The 22,399-nt window shown below is 44.2% G+C and overlaps 1 protein-coding gene across 1 annotated transcript in view; it reads right to left on the bottom strand.

Moving 5' to 3' along the window:
* Nucleotides 1-14,002, bottom strand: part of PKD1L2 (polycystic kidney disease 1-like 2) — an 89,246-nt gene extending 75,244 nt beyond the window's left edge. The window contains exons 1-5 of the mRNA XM_004690161.1: nucleotides 13,702-14,002; nucleotides 11,520-11,684; nucleotides 9,507-9,692; nucleotides 7,695-7,805; nucleotides 5,250-5,397 (exon numbers count right to left, since the gene is read on the bottom strand). Coding sequence (XP_004690218.1) covers nucleotides 5,250-5,397; nucleotides 7,695-7,805; nucleotides 9,507-9,692; nucleotides 11,520-11,684; nucleotides 13,702-14,002 — 911 coding nt within the window. The remainder of the gene's footprint in view (nucleotides 1-5,249; nucleotides 5,398-7,694; nucleotides 7,806-9,506; nucleotides 9,693-11,519; nucleotides 11,685-13,701) is intronic.
* Nucleotides 14,003-22,399: the final 8,397 nt, after the last annotated feature.

Below are 22,399 nucleotides of genomic sequence, written 5' to 3'. Positions count from 1 at the left end.
CGCCCACTGCTCCCCTCAGCAGTGTACTTCATCGATCTGCCTGTTCTGCTCCCCACTCTGTCCCTGGTGAATTCTCTCACCCTCCGCATCTCTGTACCCCAGTTCTGTATGAATAAATAAATAAATCTTTAAAAAAATTATCTTAATATGCCAATTATTGGGCTGATGGGATTTTAAAAAACCAAGACTGAACCTATACTGTCTACAAGAAACCCACTTTAGAGTAATGATCTACATAGACTAAAAGAAAGAGACAGTAGCAAACACTAGTGGAAGGAATGCTGGAATGTCCATATAACATCAGACAAAGTGGATTACGGAAGGAGAAAACACTAGCTCTTTACTGATATGTGAAGGATGGTTTTAAAGAGCAAATCCAATCTTTTTTTCAGTGATCTGTTTGGAAGAAGAAATTGATACCATTCTTTGAATTCTGGTACCAGCTGAAATTGCCTAGGACAAAGAAGCAGAGAAATGGATTTTTCCTGATTTTCCTCCCAGTGATCTCACCCAAGGGAGAAGGCTGCAAAGTGGTTTTGGAAATTGCTGCTATCAAAGAGAAGATATGTTCCGAGCACAAGGAGATGAAGACAGCTTAAAAATTCTTGTTACAGTCCTCTGACCTAGCAATTCCTCGGTGTAAATCCAACTGCAGTCTGTACATAGAAAACCAAGACATGAACTAGAATGTTCACAGATCATAATTTATAATAACTCAGTGGGAAACAACCCAAAATGTCTATCAGTGGTCGCTGTATAAAATGAGTTATATTTACACAGTAGAATGATACACAGCAAAAAAAAAAAAAAAGCCGCAATTACAACAATAAGACTGAACCTCAAAAAGGACTGAGCAGAAGTCCTACACAAAAGAATATAGGCTTTATGATTCTGTTTATATACAGGTCACTTGCGTTGATGATGGGAGAAGTCAGTAGCTTTGGGGGCCTTAAGGGGGACTTCTGGGAGACTAGTCATGTTTTGTTTCTTGATCTGGGTGCTGGTTACAACTGAGTTGTGTCTTTTTGAGTACTTTTTTTGTTTTTATATAATGCTTCAATAAAAGGTTTAAAATTGCTTGGATATTTGACATTAATGGGACACAACTGTTCTTTAATAAGAAAGAGGTGGAGGAAAAAGTTCACTATTTTGGTCTTAGCTCATACTGCCTAGTGGTTGAGAATACCTTATCTGTGTCATGTTGTTGAAGTAGCTGGCTAGCTTGGTGGATGAGCCAACTGACCCAGTTGGACCATGTGGCGAAATGGAAAGGCAAGACACTGGACAGGAGATGCCCCAGCGCGCCATCATTTAACTGTCGCCCAACCTCCCTCTCTGAGTCTTAATTCCACCTCATCATGAGGTGAGAATCGTTTTTGACTGGCTTGTTGTAAGGTTTAAATAAGATCATGATTGAGTGAATATCTGCCATGAATAAACTATTGTACCTTTTTGTACAGTCGAACAATATTTATGCCACTTTGCCTATTAAAAATAATTATATATTTTATGTAGTTTTAATGTAATAGAAACAGTGATCCTTTTATAAAGAACCAACTGTGTACCAGTTAATCCCTTCTTTATAATCTCATTTACTCCTTAAAATTACCCAACAGTTTTAGTAACACTGGCAGATCATGTAACATCAGTGGCTACCATTCTGATGCCTCCTCTGTAGCAGCTGCAGTGAACTGTTGCTCGGATCTCACCTTCAAGATTGAGGTGAACATTCCCCTAGCACCTGTGGAAACTGTAGGTAAGAAAGACTCTAGCGCTAATGTGCCAACTCCCTACAACTAAGAAATAGCTGGAGGTGGGCTCAGCTCTGAGTCGCCGGCTGCTAACACAGGGCTCTCTTTCAACTAGCTGGCATCACAGGGTTTTCATCTCTAGACCCCTCCTGAGTTTTCCAGCAGCATCTTTCTTTCTTCCCTCACACCCCTGAACTCCAGGTGTAGTGAGGTGCTTGCAGTTACCTGAGGTGGCCTCTATCTTTCACATCCATGTGCTTCCCCCCTCCCTTTTTTTTTTTGGCATTTTCCTTAATTTTAAAAATATATGTATAATAGTTTATTTTTACATATTTTTGTGCATTTTTCTATCTCAGTTGCAATCCCCTTGGGTTTCCCATCACAAAATCACCCATGTGCCATCACTATAGTCCAGTGCATTTCCTTCCCCCCCCACTGTTTTTGATCCCATTCCCCAACTTCCCCCTTTTTTAAAAAATAGATCCACCACTCAGCTTTAGGGTTTTTCAGAACTATCACTCTCCAGATTCTCCCCTCTGAATAGCACAGAAATTCAGTGTATCTAGGTCACTTTCTGGCTTGTGCTGTCTTATGAATTATGGATTTTAGGGAAGTCTCCTCTCCAGACCAAGTGTGCAGAAACTGAAGGGGAGACAGAAAAATGTCTTCCTTCCCGGGATCTGTCAGTAGGTGGCGCTGTGTCACCCATTGCTGGACTTGGACAAATCGCATCTCCTGGCAAATTTTCCAGGAGGCACAGTATACCATGTCAGGTAAGTAGAAAATTGTCCACCTCCAACAGAAAAACAAAGTAGCCTTCTGTGCAAATGAACATGAGACTTAGAGAGAGCAAGGTGAGAAGGAGCTTCGGAAGGAGAAATCCTTTGCCTTTTATTCTGCTATTTCTATTTGAACTTGGATTCTCTGCGTTTTAGCTACAATGGGGATGGAGCATCCGGTTTTTAAATGTGCACCTCTTAGCCTAACAAGACTAATCAAAAGTAGGAATCTGCAGAAACACATAAAATTGACATGCCAAATGTATGTGCACACGCCATTTCACATATTGTAAATAGAGTATACGGAGGTGGCTGGTGCTGAAAAGACAGCCCCAGAAATATATCTCCCAGTATTAATAAAAATCATAGAAGGTGCTGGATGGGTAGCTTCAAGGCCCAACAAGTCTTTAAAGTAGATGAAATTGCATTATTTGGTTTGGGTGATGAGCGCCTATTTCCTTGGAAAGGAGAAAAAAAGAATGCTGGCGGCTCTCATTAGAACTAATAGCCAGAGGGATCGCAGTTTAAAGCATGGCTCATTGTTCCTTCTCTTAGATTGTGAAAAAAAATGGATCACACAGAGAACTCCAAAGGGTAATGTCACAACCTCCCTCGGGCTCACCATTGAAAGTTAACAAATATTAGCAGTTGGTACCATTTGCTGCGGTTTTTAGATGTTGTTTATCACTGGAAAAGTTCCTTGTATCTAAAGGTCTTAACCAGGATACATATGGTCAGTTTTTTGCTGATAACAAATTCATATTGCAAGAGATTTGAGGGCTGAAAGATTATGTAATTGAGCACCTGCAGTTTTACTGATGAAACAGTAGTGAATGGGAAGAACCGATAGAATACCACCATAGAGATTTGTAGCATTTCGTCATCCCCTCCCCCCATGTAATTTCCCCTTTTACTCTATGTAAACCAAACAGCCATCTATGAAAATGTGACAATGAAGGAACTGGATGTCCAAGAGCAGGGATTGTTTGAGGGTCTCATGTTCCATTGGTGGTGTTTGCAATGAGAACTCCAGTTCCTGGGCACCATTTTCAAAGGACTGCTCAGTGTGAGGTCTGCACTCAAAGGACTGCTGAGTGTGAGGCCTGCACTCTGTGGCTCAGATTTGAGCTGTGGATAGGACTGGCCCCCTGTCTCCCTCACCTCATGCAGGGCTTCTCTTGGGGTTGGGCATCCATTGAGCTGGGTATTCACAGAACTGGGTTCAGAATCTCTAGTTCCCACAGGGCAGGACCCAAGATGTTTGGGCTTAGAAGAAGGGCTTGTGGGTCTCCACGATTTCCCTGGGGATCCATATTGAACTGGAGCCAGAACCCAACAAGGACCTGGATATTCTGGAATATTCTGGGTGCCCACACAGTGGCATGCATGACACGGCAGAATGGTGCTAGCCCACACCCAGGTAGGTCTTTGAAATATTATAAACTGGGTTCAGCTGGCATGCGGCTGAGGAGGTACTGTTCCCCTGAGGATGCAGTGTATAACACCACCAGCCCCCATGCTTCCTGAGGCTTTTCTGAGGGGGCCTAAGAATTTAGTTTTGATGCCTAGGTCCTGACTTGCATTGCCATCTGGCACTCCCTAGCTGTGTGACTTGGGCACACTGTAGCTTTCTGTAGAAACAAGATGACAATTATCTAGCTTGTCATCAACCAACAGAAATGTAGGGTGAGCCATATGTGCTATTTTAAATTTTCTAATAGCCTCATTGGGGAAAAAAAAGAAACAGGTGAAGTAATTTCTTTACAATATATCCAAAGAAATATATATTTCTTTATTGTATATATTGGATATATCCAATATACTATCATTTCAATGTACAACTGATACTTAAAAAATTATTAGTGAGATATTTCATATTTTGGAGGTGGTTGAAGACCGAGTCTTCAAAAGTCCATGTGGAATTTACCATTATAGCCTCCCTCGACACCAGCTTCATTTCAAGTGCCTACTGGTTTATATGGTCCATGGCTTGTATGTTGAGCATTACAGTTACAGTTCATTGGGTTGTTCTGAGAATTAAGTTGTCTGGCTGGACTATTATTAAAATGTAGATACTATTGTTTTTGTTACTCTTACCAACAAAAGACATTCTCATGCTCAGATGCACTTCTCCTTTGCCCCCTTACTGATTCCAAGGATGGACCCCCAAAAGTCTACACAGAGCCAGGTGACAGGACCCTGTTCTCCATGCTGTTGACATGGCCTCCATAGAGAGAAAATTGGTGAGTGACAATCCCCCAATTCTTGGATGTACAGCTCCTAGGTACTGTGACTGGACCATACTCTCCATGCACACGGGAGTCTACTTCTCCACCTACTGAATCTGGGCTTGGCCACAGAACTTGCCTTGGCCAATGGGACATCAGAAAATGGGACACATGTAGAGATTTGAAAATGCTCACATATTGGGCCTCTTCTCACTTGTTTCTAAAGACCCTTCTGCATCCTAGAATGAGCCTCCACCAGCCTGTTGGATAATGAGCAGCACATGCCCATGGCTGAGATCTAGCTGACCACCAGACACTCAAGGGAGGTCTTTGTAGGCCATCTAGCCCCAACCGCACCAGCTGAGACAAGAAGGGCCACCTAGGTGATACGGAACAACCATAGGAAAGTCTACCTATTATTTTAATCCTCTAAATTTTGTTAGGCAGCAAACACTGTTACATCTTGATCCAAGCACAAAGATTCCTCTCACCTCGGGAGGTAGTAGGGATCAAATATGTGGCCATCTCCAGTACTGACTATGCAGGACAGGTTTCCGGTGTAGGGAAAAAGAAGCCATGTCAGGGAGATGGTGACATTGTCAAAGACGAAACCCTCCCGGGACACCGTCAGCTGTAGGCCTGTGGGTGAAAACACAGAATGTCGGTGCCATGTCACAAAACACAGACACGTGTTTCTGTTTAAAACCTGCTCTCTTCTGTCTACCTCTCCTTCATTTTTAGCTGGGGCTTTTATGATTTTATTTACTTTTAGAAGTTTTTTCAAATTTCATTTTTTGTTCAGAGGTAATACATGCCCGAGATACAGAATTTAAAATGTAGAAGGGGGGTATGCAGGGAAAGAAACTTCCCATCCACTCCAACCCTTGCCCCCAATTCTGCTGCTACAGTTACCGTGTCCTGGGTCTCCTTCCAGAAACATCTACACATTGACCAGCACACACATGCTCTTGCACCACAGGGCTCACACTCTGCTCATTTCTTTGCATCTTCCATTTTTCTTACTGAGTGTTTCTGGGAGCTTGTTCGAGGTGAATTCAGTTAGAGCTTCCTTGTTCTTTACAAGAGCTGCATGATGGACTCTAATTGATGTAACCAGGATTCTATTGATTGCCCTAATATATCTTATAATGCTTAAAAAAAAAAAAAAGGTGAAACACCTTTAAGAAATCTATTTGACTGAGGTGGCCGATGACTCACTGTACATCATCTGATGTACATTACACCCACAAAACAGAGTTGTTGCAGAGAACAGAGGGCAGGACTGATGGGCCAGGGCTCATCCCCCAGCCCTAGGCTCATCTGTGGCGCAGCATATTATGACTTCAGAGCACAGATGAGAAGGGGAAAGATGTAAGATGCTGGATGTGAATGAGAAGGACTTTCTTGACCTGGTGGTCTGATTCCTGGCCATCCTGGGAGACTCAGGGACCAGCCAGGCCCTACTGGGCACAGATGTGGGGGGTGGGAGGAGTTGAAGGAGCTTCTATATAAGTCACAAATTTGTTCTTCACCACTGACTCACAGAACACTGACTCGCAAGGAAGAGGAGATTCAAAATTAAGGTTGGGACAGAAAATCTGATCTACATGGACACTACCTGCCCTAAGCCACCTGGGTGGCCACAACGCAACTGGCAGCTCTCCAGAGGCATACCTGTCCAGTTAGTGAAACTACCAAGCAAAAATCACTGCTGAAACACCTGGCCACCTCTTCCTGGGAAAAAAAGTAGAGATCTCTCCCTAAGTTCATTCAACCCTAGTGTATCAGGAAGGTTAAAACGGTCTTCTATGTCCTCTTTCCTTCTTATATCCTTATCTTTGGGTGGGCCTCTCTTCCCTTCCCATAGACCCTGTTCCCTTGGTTAGCCTCAGGGGACCCCAGCATCCCCTGACTTCTTTTTTTCCTTCAGAACTCCCTGCACCATTCCTCAACACTGCAGGAGAAGTTGGGCACTGGTGGGATGTGATTTCACAAAGTTAGGGGCAATCAGTGTTACATATCCAGCGAGTAAGAATGTAAGTCCATATGGCATTTGGGAGGGTAATTTGGTAATATATTAATTAATTAATGTGTACATGCCCTATATCCCAGCATTTCCACCACTGGGGATCTCACCCCTGGACATAACCTTAGACACATGTCAAGGTATTTGAAGAGTCACTGCAGAGTGATAAATACCAAAGAGGAGTCAGGGCAACCTAAACACCATCAACAAGGGAATTGAGTAAGTCAGTCTTGATGATGGAATACTGTGCAGTCCTTAGAAAAATAAGGCAGCTAGTTGGAATGATGTCCAGAACACATCATTAAGTGAAAGAACAGTGAGGTGTAGAGTAGTGCATTAAACATGATCATATATTTTTAAAGTACATATATATGTGATATATATTCACACATGGTCATGCCTATACAAACACTCAAAAAAACAGGGAGGTATTTACTCTTGGTGTTAACAGTAGTCTCCTTATAGGAATAGGACTGCAGAGTTGAGGAGGAGTCTTCCTTCTTGATGTAGAAAACTTTAAAGATGGCATTATGGGTCAGTTTTTGGCCTTTGAGGTCCCTATTTCTAAAAAGTCCTGTGTGTCCTATGACTACCTTGGAAGCAGGTGGCTAAGCAGGTGGGGGATGTAGGGTGAGAGACCTTTTAATTTTTCTAGTCAGGTAACTTACAGTTGTCTGCTGTGTCTATTGGGTCATCCCATGAAAATTAATTATTCAGGATCTTGGGACTAAAAATATATGTATTTTTACTTCTGGTTTGATGGTTTGTTTCTACAACAGGACCCTCAAACTCCCCCAACCAGAGGCTAAACAGGTGGGGAGGGCTGGGTAAGGGCAGCTGTCTGGCTCCTGACGGAAGCCAATCTGGCGTTGAAAGGTGTTTCTCACACCCTAGCAGGCTGGGAACTTACCTTCTCGGCACTGGTACTGCACCCAAAGGTAGCTGCCCCATGAGGGACACAAGTCTCCGAAGTAGGTACCGTCAGCTGCCACCTGGCATGCCTGTAGCCCTTGGCACTGACCTGGGCAGCACCAGATTCCAGCAGAAGCCAAAGGTGTGAGGGACAAAAAGGGACAGTTGTAGATAGAGACGAATCAGCTTTCCTCCATGCATTCACCCGCCATCCTCCCAGCATTTTCTGTTGCTATTTACCAAACACCGAGCACTATGCCAGGGACTTGGGGGAGCAAGAAGTAGAATTTCTGCCCTCAAGTAGCTCAGCGTGTGGCAGAGAAACTCTTAAACTTTGGAATATACCAGAATCCCCCAGAGCGCTGAAAAGACAGATTTCTTGAGCCCATCCCCAACAATTCTAATTCAGTAGATGTGAGGGCAGTATGAGAATTGTGTTGATGCTGGTGACCCAGGGACCCCACTTTGAGAACTGCTGGTCTCAGGTCAAAATAGCCAGTCCAGCCCAGCTCCTCCACAGTGGGAGGACCACAGCCTCAGGAATGCTGCATCCAGGAGAGAGCTCCTCAGAGCTGATTTCAGCATTTCTTTCCCCCACATCTGCACTCAGCAGAGCAAAGACAAGTGGGTGCCATGTGGAGAGAAGAGGAACAAGTTCATTCCAAGGGAGGGGTGGCTGTTCAGCAAGTTCTGAGCTATTAGGTGTCCCCTCTGGATCTTTGCAGGACTTTGAGGGTCGGCAGGTCTCCATGGGCAGATGGTGAGTAGCGCTTATGGGGAGGCTGGCTCCAAGCCCCAGAGCTCCCAGCATGGGAGTACTGTGCCCTCACTGGGTTGAGAAGTTGCAGACCTGCCTTCAAGGGACCCTGAAGGAGAGCCCCCCACCCCCGCCCTGTGCACTGGCAGTAGGAGTTTCTGAGGTCTCTGCACCCCCAGGAGAGTCCAGGGCGCCCCTGTCAGCCCTGATATGGAACCTTTCACTGGTCAAATGCAGCTCTGATTTTGGGAAACAAGGCCCTAGAGAATCTCATGCCCAGAGACCACCTCTCCCCGCCCCCCAACCGACAGCTTTGCTGAGCATTGTTTAAAGCAACCTGTGCATAGCACCACAGAGGAAGAAACAAGTGAAGCAGTGAGACAACAGATCAAATAAATAAACATGTATCGGGATGGATAATATGCCGGGAAAACAGAGTGTTGAGCAAAAAAGAAACAACCCCCTCCTCCCCAAAAAAAGAAAAAGAAAAAGCTTTTGCAGAATAACATATATAATAGGATACTGTTCTGTGAATAACAGAAACACTAGAAGACCCTCCCAGGGTATCTGACTCAATGCCTAAGGATGCGTTGAGAGAAAGTAGCAGTAACAGGCCATGCGAGCTATCCCTAAATACTGAATTGGTGATGGGACAGCCCTGCAAGAGCACAGCTATGTATCTAATGAGGTTTCTGTCTCTTTTGAGGGAATCTGAAACAAAAAAGGCCAAGGATCTATGAGAATTCACTGAAATACCCGCGCCCCCCCCCACTATTGTCTTTCAAAATTTAATAAATTAAATTGTGAAACTAAAGTTCCTTGAACCCCAGGAGGTTGAGAGTAAACGTGCTCCTGCCCCCGGGGTGGGCTTGAGAGGTAGGCATGGCCCTCTGGCTGTGCTCAGTACCATGAGCACAGACTGGCCACTTTCTCCCACATTTTGGAAGCCCAAGTTCAGATGTGTAGACAGTCTGAGCCTTCCAGAGCCCTCTGCTGGGCACACAACACCAGGAAGTGCTGTGCTTACACAGCTGTGGGGCCCATGTGCCCTACCTGCCACTTCGTCCTTGACACTGACCCAACTGCATTCCTCCTCCAGGTCAGAGGGGTGTGCAGGCCCCTGGGTGCAGTAATGGGGAGTCTGACGCCCATAGAAAGCATCCTGGATCTGGATGACCTCTCCTGAGCCACAGTGCATGGTGGCACTGAAGCCCTCGCAGGCCAGGCTCTGGCCCATACCTGTGACAAAAGGAAGGTGACAACTTAGAAAGGGTCATAGTCATGGGTGGCATCTCAGGACGGTGAGATTCAAGACACCAGGTGAAGAGTAGGGTGGGCAATGTAATGTGGTGGTCATAAGGTTTGGAACCAGGCTGTCCAGGGTCAGAGCCCACCGAGTCAAGCACTAGCTGTGTGACCTTCTGCAAATTCATTAGCTTCTCTGTGCCTCCTTGGTAGAGGTTGTGTGGATACCATTCCCATAGGGTTATTAGGAGTCTGACATGTAAGGAAGCGCTGTGCAGGTGGCAGCTGTTATGTTCCTATTTCAGATACCTTCCCAAGCAGACCCTCTTATAGGCTCACTTCTTTTTATTAATTTTTTAAAAATTATTTATATTTGCATAGGAGAATTGGGGTCTGGCCAGAGGTGCTGGGTATGAAAGGAGGAAGGACACCAGAAGCATATAGTCTCATTTCATTCAGCATCATGTTGTTACAATATTGAGGGCCAAAATAATAATAACAATAATTTCTCAGCCAGGGTCACTCTGTGGCACTCTCTCCCCATGACTATGTAGAGTCTTCTCTGGGGGCTCTGGTTTCCTCTCTTACCTCAGTGACATGTATGAAGTTCATTGGCAAGTCTCAATATCCTGGTCAGTGTGTGTGTGTGTGTTCACGCTGTGATAGAAGAGCATCTGTCCATGATTGTGTCCCCCCTCTTTGGTCCCTTAGTTGCTGAGAAAGGCTGTGACCCTCCATGACCCTAAATTGGAGTAAGCAGGTTGGACAATAAGTGGGCGTGTGAACATAAAGGGCAGTTTCATTTCAGGTCTGTTTTGGGCCTTTATCTACAAGTTTAGTGATGCTTTTGTGACCAGAAATATACTGTAGGAACTTAGCACTTTTGCCAAGGACTCCAAAACCCCCGGGGACAGCAGAGTCAGAGAGACAGGTTTACGTTGGAGTGGAGGAGGTGGAAATTTGAGGGCTGTGGTAAGAAGAGGGAAGTTGCATGATATGCAGGCCCCCAAAGCTTCCAGATTTTCAGAATGACAGCACGAGGCAGTAAGCCTGTGGTGGGGGGATGGAGGACAGGGAGCCCTGTAAGTGTCCAAACCTACACTGGGGCCTATGAACTGAGAGGCTCTGATGAAGGGCTTACAGCCAGGAAGGGGGCTGGGCCCAGGAACCCCAAAAGCTTCTATATATCCTGGCTTGAGTGTCAGGAACTGGTGGGGAGTTCAGCAACAAAAGCAGGCCCTGTATAGCAGGGCCCCAAAGGGGTCAACTATAGGCAGGGGCTGGGACGGACACAAGAACAGAAGAGAGGAATTAGGGGCCAGGTGCTGTGGGCTTGGACCCAGGACCAGCCACGGCAGCCGGTGTCCGGGGTTAGTGAGAAAAGCCTCCTGGGCCCGCATTTCCCTTTCACTCAGAAAGGAGAATACATATGACTCAGCATGTCTCTCGAGATGCAGGTGTGTGAGATGCAGGTGTGTGAGGGAAAGATGGACCAAAAGAAGGTGAGTGGACAGGAGAGGGAGGGGACATGAGCTGGGAGATGAATGAGATGCAAAGACTCAGAGCATCACACAGAGATGGATGGGTATTTAGAGATAGACACGGAGAGAGACAGAAAATGAGGTGGAGAGACAGCAGAGGGAGATAGAAACAGCGAAAGAGACACAGAATATATAGATGGGGACAGAAGGAAGATATGCAGAATTTATGCTGAATTTCACCTACCAATCAGAGAAAAAAGAGACAGATACAAAGAAACCTGGAGAGATGGAGACACAGAGAGACAAAGAGGAGGGCGGCCCCACCGCAGGCCCAGCTCACCAAACTCGCAGATGAAGGCGAAGGGCTGGGAGCACTTGTCCGTGGCCGCCCACCTGGAGGAGGCATCTCTCCCGATGTAGCCACAGGTGTTGGGGGCAGGAGCATTCTCCCCAGCTTGCCAGTGGCTGTAGCTCACGTTTGAGGTGTCCAGCCACATCCCCATCCCTGGATGGAGGGTGGAAGCATTTCTGATTCTGTTTCATGGCAGGGGTGTGCCCAAGCTCAGTCCTTGAGTGCCTCAAATGTTCCATCCGTGGGGACAGATGGCAGCGCTGAGTTACAGGGGAAGCAGTTACTGGGACTTGTGGAATCTTGCTTGCCTGGTTGTGACTCTGGCAGAAATGTGTGTGTATGTGTGGACCCAAAGGCATTTCTGGGTCACTAAAAATCTGGAAAGCCCTAGCTAAAACATATTTACCACCAAGACTGAAAAATGTAATCACTGATTTGTAAACAAAACAAAACAAACAAACAAAAAACCTATAAGTGTTTTTAAAAAATTCAGTTTGCACAAATAGTGAAAAAGGGAATGTAATGAAAACCCCTCACTCCTCCCATCTTAAGGCTGATGCCCACCGTGGTTACAGTTCTTGCTAGCTGTTTTATGCTGAATTTCACCTACCAATCAGCATTTCGAAGGGCCAGAAATCTATTTACACAAACACCACCATCTTGCACACAGCGCTATATCCCTTGTTTTTTAAATAACTTTGGATATTGGAGGCTGTTTGAGATCTGCCTCGTTGGGTGAACTCTGTTTTTTCTAACAGCCAAGCAGTATCCCTTGGAGCTTTTAAATAGACACAGCTCTTTTCACTGCACTTGAATGGGTGCTCAGTAAACCAAGCAACTGCTGCATCTAAAAGCAAGAAACCATTCAGCAAATATTGCCTAAAGATGCCTTTTAGAACTCAAACCTCTTGTTCTGAGATTTCCAAAAATGAGTCACCCCACTGATCTTTTGTTTTTTTTTTAATATAGATTTATTTATGCATACAGAACTGGGGTACAGGTCAGAGGTGCAGGGGTGGTGAGAGGCTTCACCAGAAATAGAGTGGACAGATCGAGGAAGTACACTGCTGAGGGGAACAGCAGGCAAGACAGCAGAGGTCTGCTGTGCCATGTGGGTCACCTCTGGGGCTGGGGATTGAACTTGCACTGAAGTGGCTACAGCTAGCTTGCAGTGCTAAGTCCTAACCCATTGAGCCACCAGGGAAGGCCACCCCACTGATCTTTTAGCAAAACATTTCCATCTTTGCTGGTGTGTTTCTGTGAGTGCTTTGCTTAGCCCAAGTTACTCTAAATTCCCAAAACCCAGTAGCATGTACGGGGCAAGCATCTGGGTGCCAGTGTGATTCCAGCACTGATCTGAGACCTCACTGCCATTCCCTATCTGCAGCGAGTTCATTTTCTTCAGTCATTAAGGTGCACATTGCATTACTATCCCGGAGGTGTGGGGGGGGGTGGCACAAGGGGGAGAGGTGGGGAAAGTATAAGGAATAAATAGGATGAATTGTCTGTCCATTCTGTTTTATGTCCAGCCACTGAGAAAACCAAAATTCCTTCTTTGAAGGATTCATAGTGTAGGAGGAAAGATACCTAAAAGCTAAATGCTAACATAGTACAAGGTCATTTAGGTACTCAGGTGAGAAGGACCCACTTGGCTGTGACCCAGTGAGTGGTCACACCTGGGTCAGTGCTCCCAGGAGGGACATGGAGCAAGACAAGCTAACCCAAATTGAGCTATGGTGCACTCGACCTACTTTAGGCTCAGAACAAGTGGGAAAAGACCATATTAGTAACTTAGAAATTCTTTTCTGAGACTTAGGTTTCTTGTCTGTAAAATAGAGACAGCAATCGGAATGATCTTGGCAGTTACTATAGGAACTCATGATAATGGAGCGGAAGCAGTCAGCACGATGCCCTGCATTACTCTAGCAGGAGCCCAAGAAGTCACTGCTGCTGTTATCATCAGGCATATGTGAAGGAATGGACATTTTGAGAGTGCAGAATCTGGCCAGATGCCAGATTCTGTGCTCAGCACTGTCAAGGCTTATTTTATTTGATTCCCAAAACAACCAAAGAGGGATGTATCTGTACCATGAGAACTGAGATGGGTGAATTTGTTCCAGGGAGCTCTGGGTAAGAAGCCCTGGTAAGAATCATAGCAACAAGCACCTACCTTCTGTGATTCCATTCTGTGTCGAGCTTCCTGTGAGTCCAATCCACCATTCCTTGTCCTGGGAGATGTGCTGTTGCAGAAACTGCTGTATGCTTTCATCCCGAATAAAGACTAGATGGCCTCCATGCCCCTCACACCAGCTCTGGGCATCATAGAAGGTGCGCTTGAGAGGCACAAATTCATAGCAAGAGTCTCTAAAAGTTACTTGGCTCTTAGAGCAAAAACTGCCCTCCTCTGCCTTAGCTGTGGTGACTTTGAGCCACAGAGCCAGCCCCACGAGTACCAAGCCTGTCATACTCATCCTTAGCCACTCCGGAACATCTGGATGGAACACGTTCTTGGTCCCTCATATGCAGGTGCCTTTATGACCAACTGCAATTCATCTTCCCTCCTCTCTTTGCATCACACAATAGCAACTGTCTGTTCTTAAAGAAATGACTCAGAATGAATGTGTCATTCCTTGAGCCTCCCCAGCTCTTTGTTTAATTAAATTGCATAGAGGTCTTGCAGAGAAAGATAAAGCTGTTCTATCACCCATCTGCTTGTCATTGGTCAAAGCTTAGCTTCAGATCAAAACTCCTTGCTATCGGTTTTATGTGTTTACCCTCGAGGAACAAATGTTTCCTGAGATGCCGTCGGCATGTGGAAAGTATGTGATAAAAGAAAAATGGCAGGAAAGTGAGAGTTATGGGTAAAGAAACCGGAGTGTGCTCATATCCAACCCCATTGTCTAGAGTGATGACTGTACCCAAAAGATAATCACTGTCTCCCCAGTGTGGCTTCAGTCCTGATGGAGGTGTTTACCGCTGTCTGACTCATCACATCACCATTTCATGCCTGCCAAGAGAACGTATTTGATGTCCTCATGAAAATAATCTTCCCAACTCCAGACTTTCCCGTCCTTACCCACCACCAAAACTCTTCAGCAGGTGTCTGTGTTCCTGAGATCAAGTGCAAATTTCCTAGATTTGTAGACAATGCCATGTGTAAGCCAGCCCCTCACAATGTTTCCAAACACACCCCCAATATGTGGGGAAAGAGGACTCTGTGACCCACTGCCATTGTGAGTATTTTGACAATATCAATCAGCATTAAAAAGCTCAAGCTCTGCCTTAAAATCATTTCACTTGTAGGAATTTTGCTGCCAGTGAAGTTGTACCTATGTGAAATATACTATGTATAAGATTGTTCACTAATAGGGCCTTCCTGGTGGCACAGGGACTTAAGATGCAGCACTGTGAAGCTATCCACAGCCACTGTAGTAGAGTGTGATCCCCAGCCAGGGAGCTGACCCACGTGGCACAGCAGACCTCTCCTGTCTCGCCTGCTGCTCCCCTCAGCAGTGTATTTCAGTAGAACTGCCTGTTCTGCTCCCCACTATGTCTCTGGTGAATCCTCTCACCCTGGCATCTCTGGCCTACACCCCAGCTTTTATATGCAGAAATAAATAAATTTTTTAAAAAGATTATTCACTACAGAACTTTATAAGAAGAAACAATTGAGACAACCTAAATACCCATTGCTAGGAAACTAGTTAACAAAACGTGATGCATGCTACAAACCCACAAGAAGGGTGGTGAATTCTTTATATACAAGTGGGGAAATCTCTCTAACATGTTTGCAATGTTAAAAGCAAAATAGGAGACATGTCAGTCAGTGGTCCATGTACAACACAAAGTTATTTGTACATGTATGACATAAATGACATGTAAGAGCCTGGTAATAGTAACTTCCTGAGGAAGGGATCACAGGTGAGGAGAAATCAGAGGTGGAAGGAACTTTTGTTTCATTTGCCACATTTTGAAACTTTTCTATTTTGTACCATGAAAATATTTCCCCCCAATCTCATGGACTCATCCTCCCCTCACAAGGTCAAAATCACTCAGCTCTGCTGAGTGTCCCAACTCACTGCTGGTGCCTCTGAGCATCTGCCTATGCAGTTCCCTTTCCCCACTCCCTTCCAGCATTCCTTGACCCCTTTCAAGTCTCACCTCCAACATCTCTTCCTTTGGGAACTTTGTATAACATGCTTCTCTCCTCTGGGTTTCTTTAATCTTGTTTTGCTTAAAAAAGAACTTTAATAAGATGCAAGTCACATACCATATATTTCACCCATTTAAAATATAGAAATATTAAAAATAAGTGGAAAAGACCCAAAAAGTCATTGAGACTTAATACCTAATTTCATTGCAGTATCTAGATGGTTGCTGCCTGATCAAGAATCATTCTATAAAGCCAACTTGTGCTGTAATTTTGGTTTTTCTTTAATACACGCCAATAGTTTTTTTTATTCAATATTATACAAGGTTGTACAGCCATCACTACAACCAGTTTTGGAACATTTCCCTCTCCCCCAAAAGAAAGCCACATCAGCCATCCTACCCACCCTTCCTCCTCATAGCCCCTGACAACCACCAGTGGCCTATTTTTGTGTCTGCACATTTGCCTGTTCTGGGAATTTTCTTTGAACAGCCTGTGCCTTTTGTCACTGGCCGCTTTTACTTTGGCATCATTGTCTTCAAGTTTCATCCATGTTGTCACGAGAATGCATGTTTGACTCCTTGTTCATCTTTATGGTTCTCTATATGTTTATTGGATATGTGTTGCATGAAGGGCTTCCGCCACCTTAGCTTTTGGCTTCCCTTCTAGAATCATGTTGTTTGTTCATGATAACTTTCAAAATTAAGTTAGCACTTAGAGACTGGAGAAGGGAGACAGGCCATGTGGTGGGACTCTGGAACCTTCAAAAACGGTGTCAGGTAAACAGCCAGAGACTTTAGAGAACACAGCTGTCTGAGATGTGGATTTAAGCTGTTAACTTGCTCCCACACCACTCTCCTCACAGCCCCTGGGGCCCAGATGCTCTGGACATTCCATGTAAACTATGGCCCTTTTTGTCTGGCTCCCTTCTCTCAGCATGACATTGTCAAGGTTCCTCTGTGCTGTTCCAGGTACCAGTATTTCATTCTTTTTATGGTTGTATAACATCTGCTTGTGGAGCTTTGCCATATTTTGTTCACCCCATCACCCAGCAGTGTTCTCTTGGGTCAGTTTATTCTGTGAATTTCTCAAGGGGAAGGAATACTGTCTCTCAGCTCCTGTCCCATGTACCCAGTACCCCTCCAGGAGAATTTATCAGCCTGGTCTATCTTTCAGGGCCCAGGGACTGAACCTGGGGCTCCCCAGACTCAACCCCTGGGGTGGCCCTGAAATCTGGACCCCACCCGGGGCAGGATTCCATGTCCTCGCTGACTCACAGGCTACAGCTCGGACTGAGCGGAACTGGTCTCTTATCACTGGGGCCAAGCTTCTAATGACTCCCATTGGAAAACTACATGGAATGCTGCAGGCAGTGATAATGTATCTGAGGAATAAAGGCGCAATTTATGTCCCTCATGGAACATGCTTGGAGACACTTGATAACAAGTGCAAATCTGCAGGCTAAATTCCATTTTCCCTTTCTTTACTTTCTGATTAATTGCAGACTCCTGGCTATGGAATCCATCTGGTTGATGTCAGCTCCCAGTGTGCCTTGACCTCTGTGTTGATGAAGAAAGGGAGCAGGACATGGCTGGGCCCATGTGAGTACATTTCCGTGATCTCACCCAGCAATCTGGACTTCCATATTCTGATTCTGGGACTCAGCAAATGAAAATAGAAAACAAGTTAGGCTTAAATCCAGCATGGAAGCCATAAAAAGAACCACAAGTATGTTTGTGCCTGTGGCCCACATGTCCTCAGTCCTGGGAATGGACCCACTTAGGGTGGATTTCCCAGAAGCTAACTGAAGCAAAAAGTCCATAGTCAGCTGTCTATTTGGGAGAGGACCCAGAGAACAATGGTAGAAACCAGAGTTCAGTGCATATGAACTAGAGTGTTCAATGCTCATAATGAATCTCTGCACTCCACATCTAAAAGACAGTGTAGCAGAATTCTCATGGCTGCATCACACTAATATATTTTCATTTTTGTATACTGCCTTTGTATGCTTCTTCCCCGGAAGATGGGAATTTGGGATCATCCTCGTGTTCGTGCTGAACTTGCATCCCCACGAGTGTTAGATCACGAGTGTTAGATCACCAGTCTTTTCCAGGTAGCTAAGGGCTTTGACATCAGGATGGTGGTGACTGAGCCTCCCTTTACTAAATGAGTATTTACTAAATACCGTTTCTTTATAGCTAGGTAGTTTGTGTGGTTTCTAATCATCGGTCATGTACAGCTTGGCTCTTCTAGTCAACACTGCTGTAAATATCTCCTTGCACTGACCCCTTTAGCTAGGTTGCATTATCTTCCAAGAATTGTAACTGTGAACATATTGTCAAATGTTCTGAGAACCTGCTGTCTAGCAGGCAAACATGCAAAGCCATTTTCCTAGATTTAATGTGTAAACGGGCTCCATCTTTTTACTTATGCAGGAATTTTGCTGCTTGAAGAAAAAGCCATTCTCCACACCCACCAAAGACCAAGGAGTCAGGTAAAGAACATTTAACAATGGGTATCCTGGATTTGCATCCCTACAGTCCATTCTTTAGAAAGAAATCAAACCCTGCAAACGTTACCTGATTTCACTGATAAAGAAACAAAACAAAGGGTAAACCAAAACCAGTCCAATATTAGCCACTGGAAATCTGTAGGATGAAGGGGGCACAATTGTCTATGGTCAAGGACTATGGTGCCTTGGTGGTGACTGTGGTCTGGTGACTTGCATCTGAAGATACATGGTCCTATACCTTTGGGTCACTTACAGTGTTGTTAACCAATGTTGCCTCAATAAAATAATCAATAAATCCCCATTGCCTTCCACTAGCACCAGCATATCTTTAGTTTGGAACAATTTAGTACTAGAAGCCCTTCCTGTTAAGAATAATTGCATTACAATGTCTGTGCCTCACTGTTCCTACCTATGTAAACTAAATTCAAACTTGTGTTTCTTAGAACAGCTCTCCCAGAGTGATATCTGTATACAGGACTGCTTCCCGGGTTTGAATCCTTGCTTTATCTAATGGGACTTTAGTTTCAGTCAGTATAACACACACCATGACCCACCTTGACCCTCACTTACCCTGTAAGGCTTCTAAAGTGCAAGTACCTACAAAACCTCCTTCTGCACGAAGAGCAGATAGAAGTACCAGGAAGTTAGTTTCTCTTCACAGAAAGTATCACCTTTATTTGACAAGAGTTGGTGGATCAATCCCCCAGTTCCCTCTAAATAATGCCAAGGTATGTTCACACCATCTCCAGCGTTCTCCAGACAGACTGAGCTTCAGTTGCCCATTTTGGCAACAGCCTTTCAAATGCACCATCTCCTTGATTCACCTCCCAAGTAAACCTCCTTGTCTTGGGGTTTGCTTAGACAGGTCAATGCCCAGTCCTGGGTTGCCTGGCATGAACATCTTCATAATTCATACTGTGGACTCCACACCCTATTTAACTAAGTTATCTTTCTGGTGTTTATATTGCTGATTCCACTTCAAGACAGATTGTCAGATCAAATGCTGAGAAACACTCACACAACTGATGGAGGTATGTCCTTCTACTTTCCATACTTGAGGTTTCAGTTCCATGTTGAGAACCATCTCTGAGTGAAAATGACCTTGGTCACTGAAAAATAGGCAGTGTTCTCTTGATTTTTCAGACATGTGTATAGGTGAGACCGACCGTTTCACTCACATATGCTTAACTGTTTGCTTCTAGAGAGTGTCTGGTAACCTGAATCTTGAAAAAATAACCAGGAAAAATGGGTATGTTGTGGGGGTTATTATGGGGGGAGAGCTGGTAGGGAGAAAAGTGTCTCCCATCTCCATTCCCCTTCACCTTTAGTAGCTCCTATTTTCTTATCAGAGTCTGAGTTATTTTTTTAATTCACTTGCTTTTCTTCTTCATATTCCACTTATAAGAGAAATAATCTGGCAATGTCTTCCACTTTATAAGTTATTTCACTTAGCATAACCACCTGAAGCTCTATCTATGTAGTCAAAAAGAGCAAGATTTCATTTTTTAACAGCTGAGTAATATTCCATTGAGTATAGGTACTGCATCTTCTTTGTCCAGTCATCTGTTGATAGACATTTAACTTGCTTCTGTGTCTGGGATGTTGAAAGTAATGTTGCTGTGAAAGTAATGTTGTTATGAGTGTGTCTATCTCTTCAAATTACTGTTTTCATATTCTTCAGATAAATACCAGAAGGGGAACTTTTATATCATATGGTGTTTCTAGTCTTACTCTTTTGAGGCATCTTCATACTGTTCTCCATAAATGCGTCACCAGTTTACATATCTGCCAACAGTGCACATGGGTTCCTTTTCTCTGTATCCTTACCAATACCTGCAATCTCTAGTCTTTCTCAATTAGGTCATTCTGAAATTTTGTGAAGCCTCACTGATTGGGCCCTGAAGTACATGGTGGAAAGTTGAAGTGCTCCACTTCTGGATTTTTAAAAAATATATCTATTTATTTAGGCATACAGAATTGGGGGGTAGAGGTCAGAGTTGCAGGGGCAGTGAGAGAATTCACCAGAGACAGAGCAGGAAGCAAAACAGGCAGATCAATGAAGTACACTGCTGAGGGGAGCTGTGGATGAGACAGAAGAGGTTTGCTGTGCCATGTGGATCACCTGCAGGGCTGGGAATTGAACATGCACTGAGGCAGCTGTGGCTACCTTGCAATGCTGCGTCCTAACCCGTTGTGCCACCAGGAAGGGACTCACTTCTATATTTCTATATTTAAGAAAGCATTTATTTTCTAATCTATGTCTCATATTAGTTCACTCTCCCTTCATGTGTGACTCAATATTATTAGGATGATCATCTGTATTCCTTCCCATCTTGCTGGACTCTGAGTTCATTGGCATCAGGAGCTGTGTTATCCCATTGTTCTACCTCTAATGTCCAACCTTACACCAAACTCTACTGTGCATTAAGCCTTTGTGGAATTACTGAATCTTCTTTATTGTTAATGGTGCAATTTGGCCTTTTGTTTGGTGATGAAGTATTTGCTTGGGGAGTCCTAGGGTAACTCCCCCACATTCACTATACCCCATTTCCTGAACAAGCCTGTGGAAAGCAGAGTTTTCTGGAATTTGCCACCCATGCTTCTCTCTCAGGCAGGGGGGTTGACACCTCCCCTGGATCTTTGCTGTCACCTTGAACCCTTTATCTGAGATTGCCAGGTTAACTATTGTATCACCCTGGCTAATTAGAGGCACTGTTTATGAGCTAACTTAATTGGAAAATTGCTAAGTAATTTAGATATGATACCATTATCTCCAAAAGGGAAATATTAACTCCTTTTAGGGCAATAACTTTATAGCAGGAGATATAGAACTGCAAAATAAGCCTGTTGCTTTATAGCACAAAGCTCTCCTTAATAGAATCCAGCTTTTCTTCTTCCCGTGAGGACTTGTTCTATGGACGTGACACATTCACTGAGAAATGTGGCCTCCCTTTCTCACACCCTTCCCCAAATTATGAGGTTAAGAGGATCCCATGTTCAAATCACCTGTCTCTCAAAACATTCCATGACTTATACCTCAGAAACCTCTTTGAGGACTCATCCCTAGAAGAAAAAGAAAATGGCTGGATCTATATCTAACTAAAAAGCTGCTGCACAGCAAAAGAGACAGTCACCAAAATGAAGAGACACCCCATGGATTGGGAGAAAGTATTTACACGTCCTCCAACTGATAAGGGTCTATTATCAAAGATTTTCAAAGAGCTTGCACAACTCAGTGAAAACAAAGCAGAAAACCCAATCAAAAAGTGTGGAAGAGCTGAAAAGATACTTTTCAAAAGAAGAAATGCAAATGGCTAACAGGTATTTGAAAAATGCTCAATATTACTTATAATCAGGGAAATGCACATCAAAACCATGAGACACCACCAGTGAGAATGACCTGTACTTTAAAAACCTGGCAGCAAGAAATACGAAGATTAGGCAAAAAGGAACTCTCCTGTACAGCAGGTGGGAATGCAGTGGTCCAGCCACTATGGGAAACTGTGGAGATTCTTTAAAACACTAAAAATTGATCTACCATATAATATAGTAATTCCAATCCTGGGAATATACCCAAAAGACATAGAAACACTAATCTGAAGTGCAATATGCACTCCTATGTTTATTCTAGCACTATTTATAATAATTAAGATGTAGAAACAACCTAAGTGCTCCAAAACAGAGAAATGGACCAAGAAGATGTAGATATGTATACACACACACTAGAATACTACTCAACAGTCAAAACAAATAAGCTCATGCCATTTGTGGCAACCCGGATGTAGTTGGAAGGGATTATGCTAAGCAAAATAAGTCAGAAGGGAAACGATAAATATTAGATGGTTTCACTTAAGGGGAATATAGAGAAACTGAACAAACGGATCAGGAAAATGACAAAACTTGCAGGCAAGCCACAGCTCTGAGGCAGTTGGCAGGAGAGGAGGAGGGAGAGAAGTCAAAGCAGGGGAGGGAAGAGCACAAGGTAAGGCGATGATGGTCACGGGTGCTATAGTGGAGGAAGAATTCTGGGGACTACACCTGAGGGGAGAAATTAAATACAAATTTGAACAAATACAAATGAACAACAATGTAAAAAAGATTTTATAAAACCTCCCACCTGTGCCACACATCATGTGACCACTGGCCCAAGGACACTACTTCCTGAGCTTTAGTTGGGGGAAACAGTAGTGACTTCCAGGTCTGTCC

The sequence above is a fragment of the Condylura cristata genome, unplaced genomic scaffold (genome assembly GCF_000260355.1).
Source record: "Condylura cristata isolate star-nosed mole 26May11 unplaced genomic scaffold, ConCri1.0 scaffold00028, whole genome shotgun sequence".
NCBI classification, from domain to species: Eukaryota; Metazoa; Chordata; class Mammalia; order Eulipotyphla; family Talpidae; genus Condylura; species Condylura cristata.
Note: the sequence above shows the minus strand (reverse complement) of the source record. Positions and strands in the feature narration are given on the sequence as shown.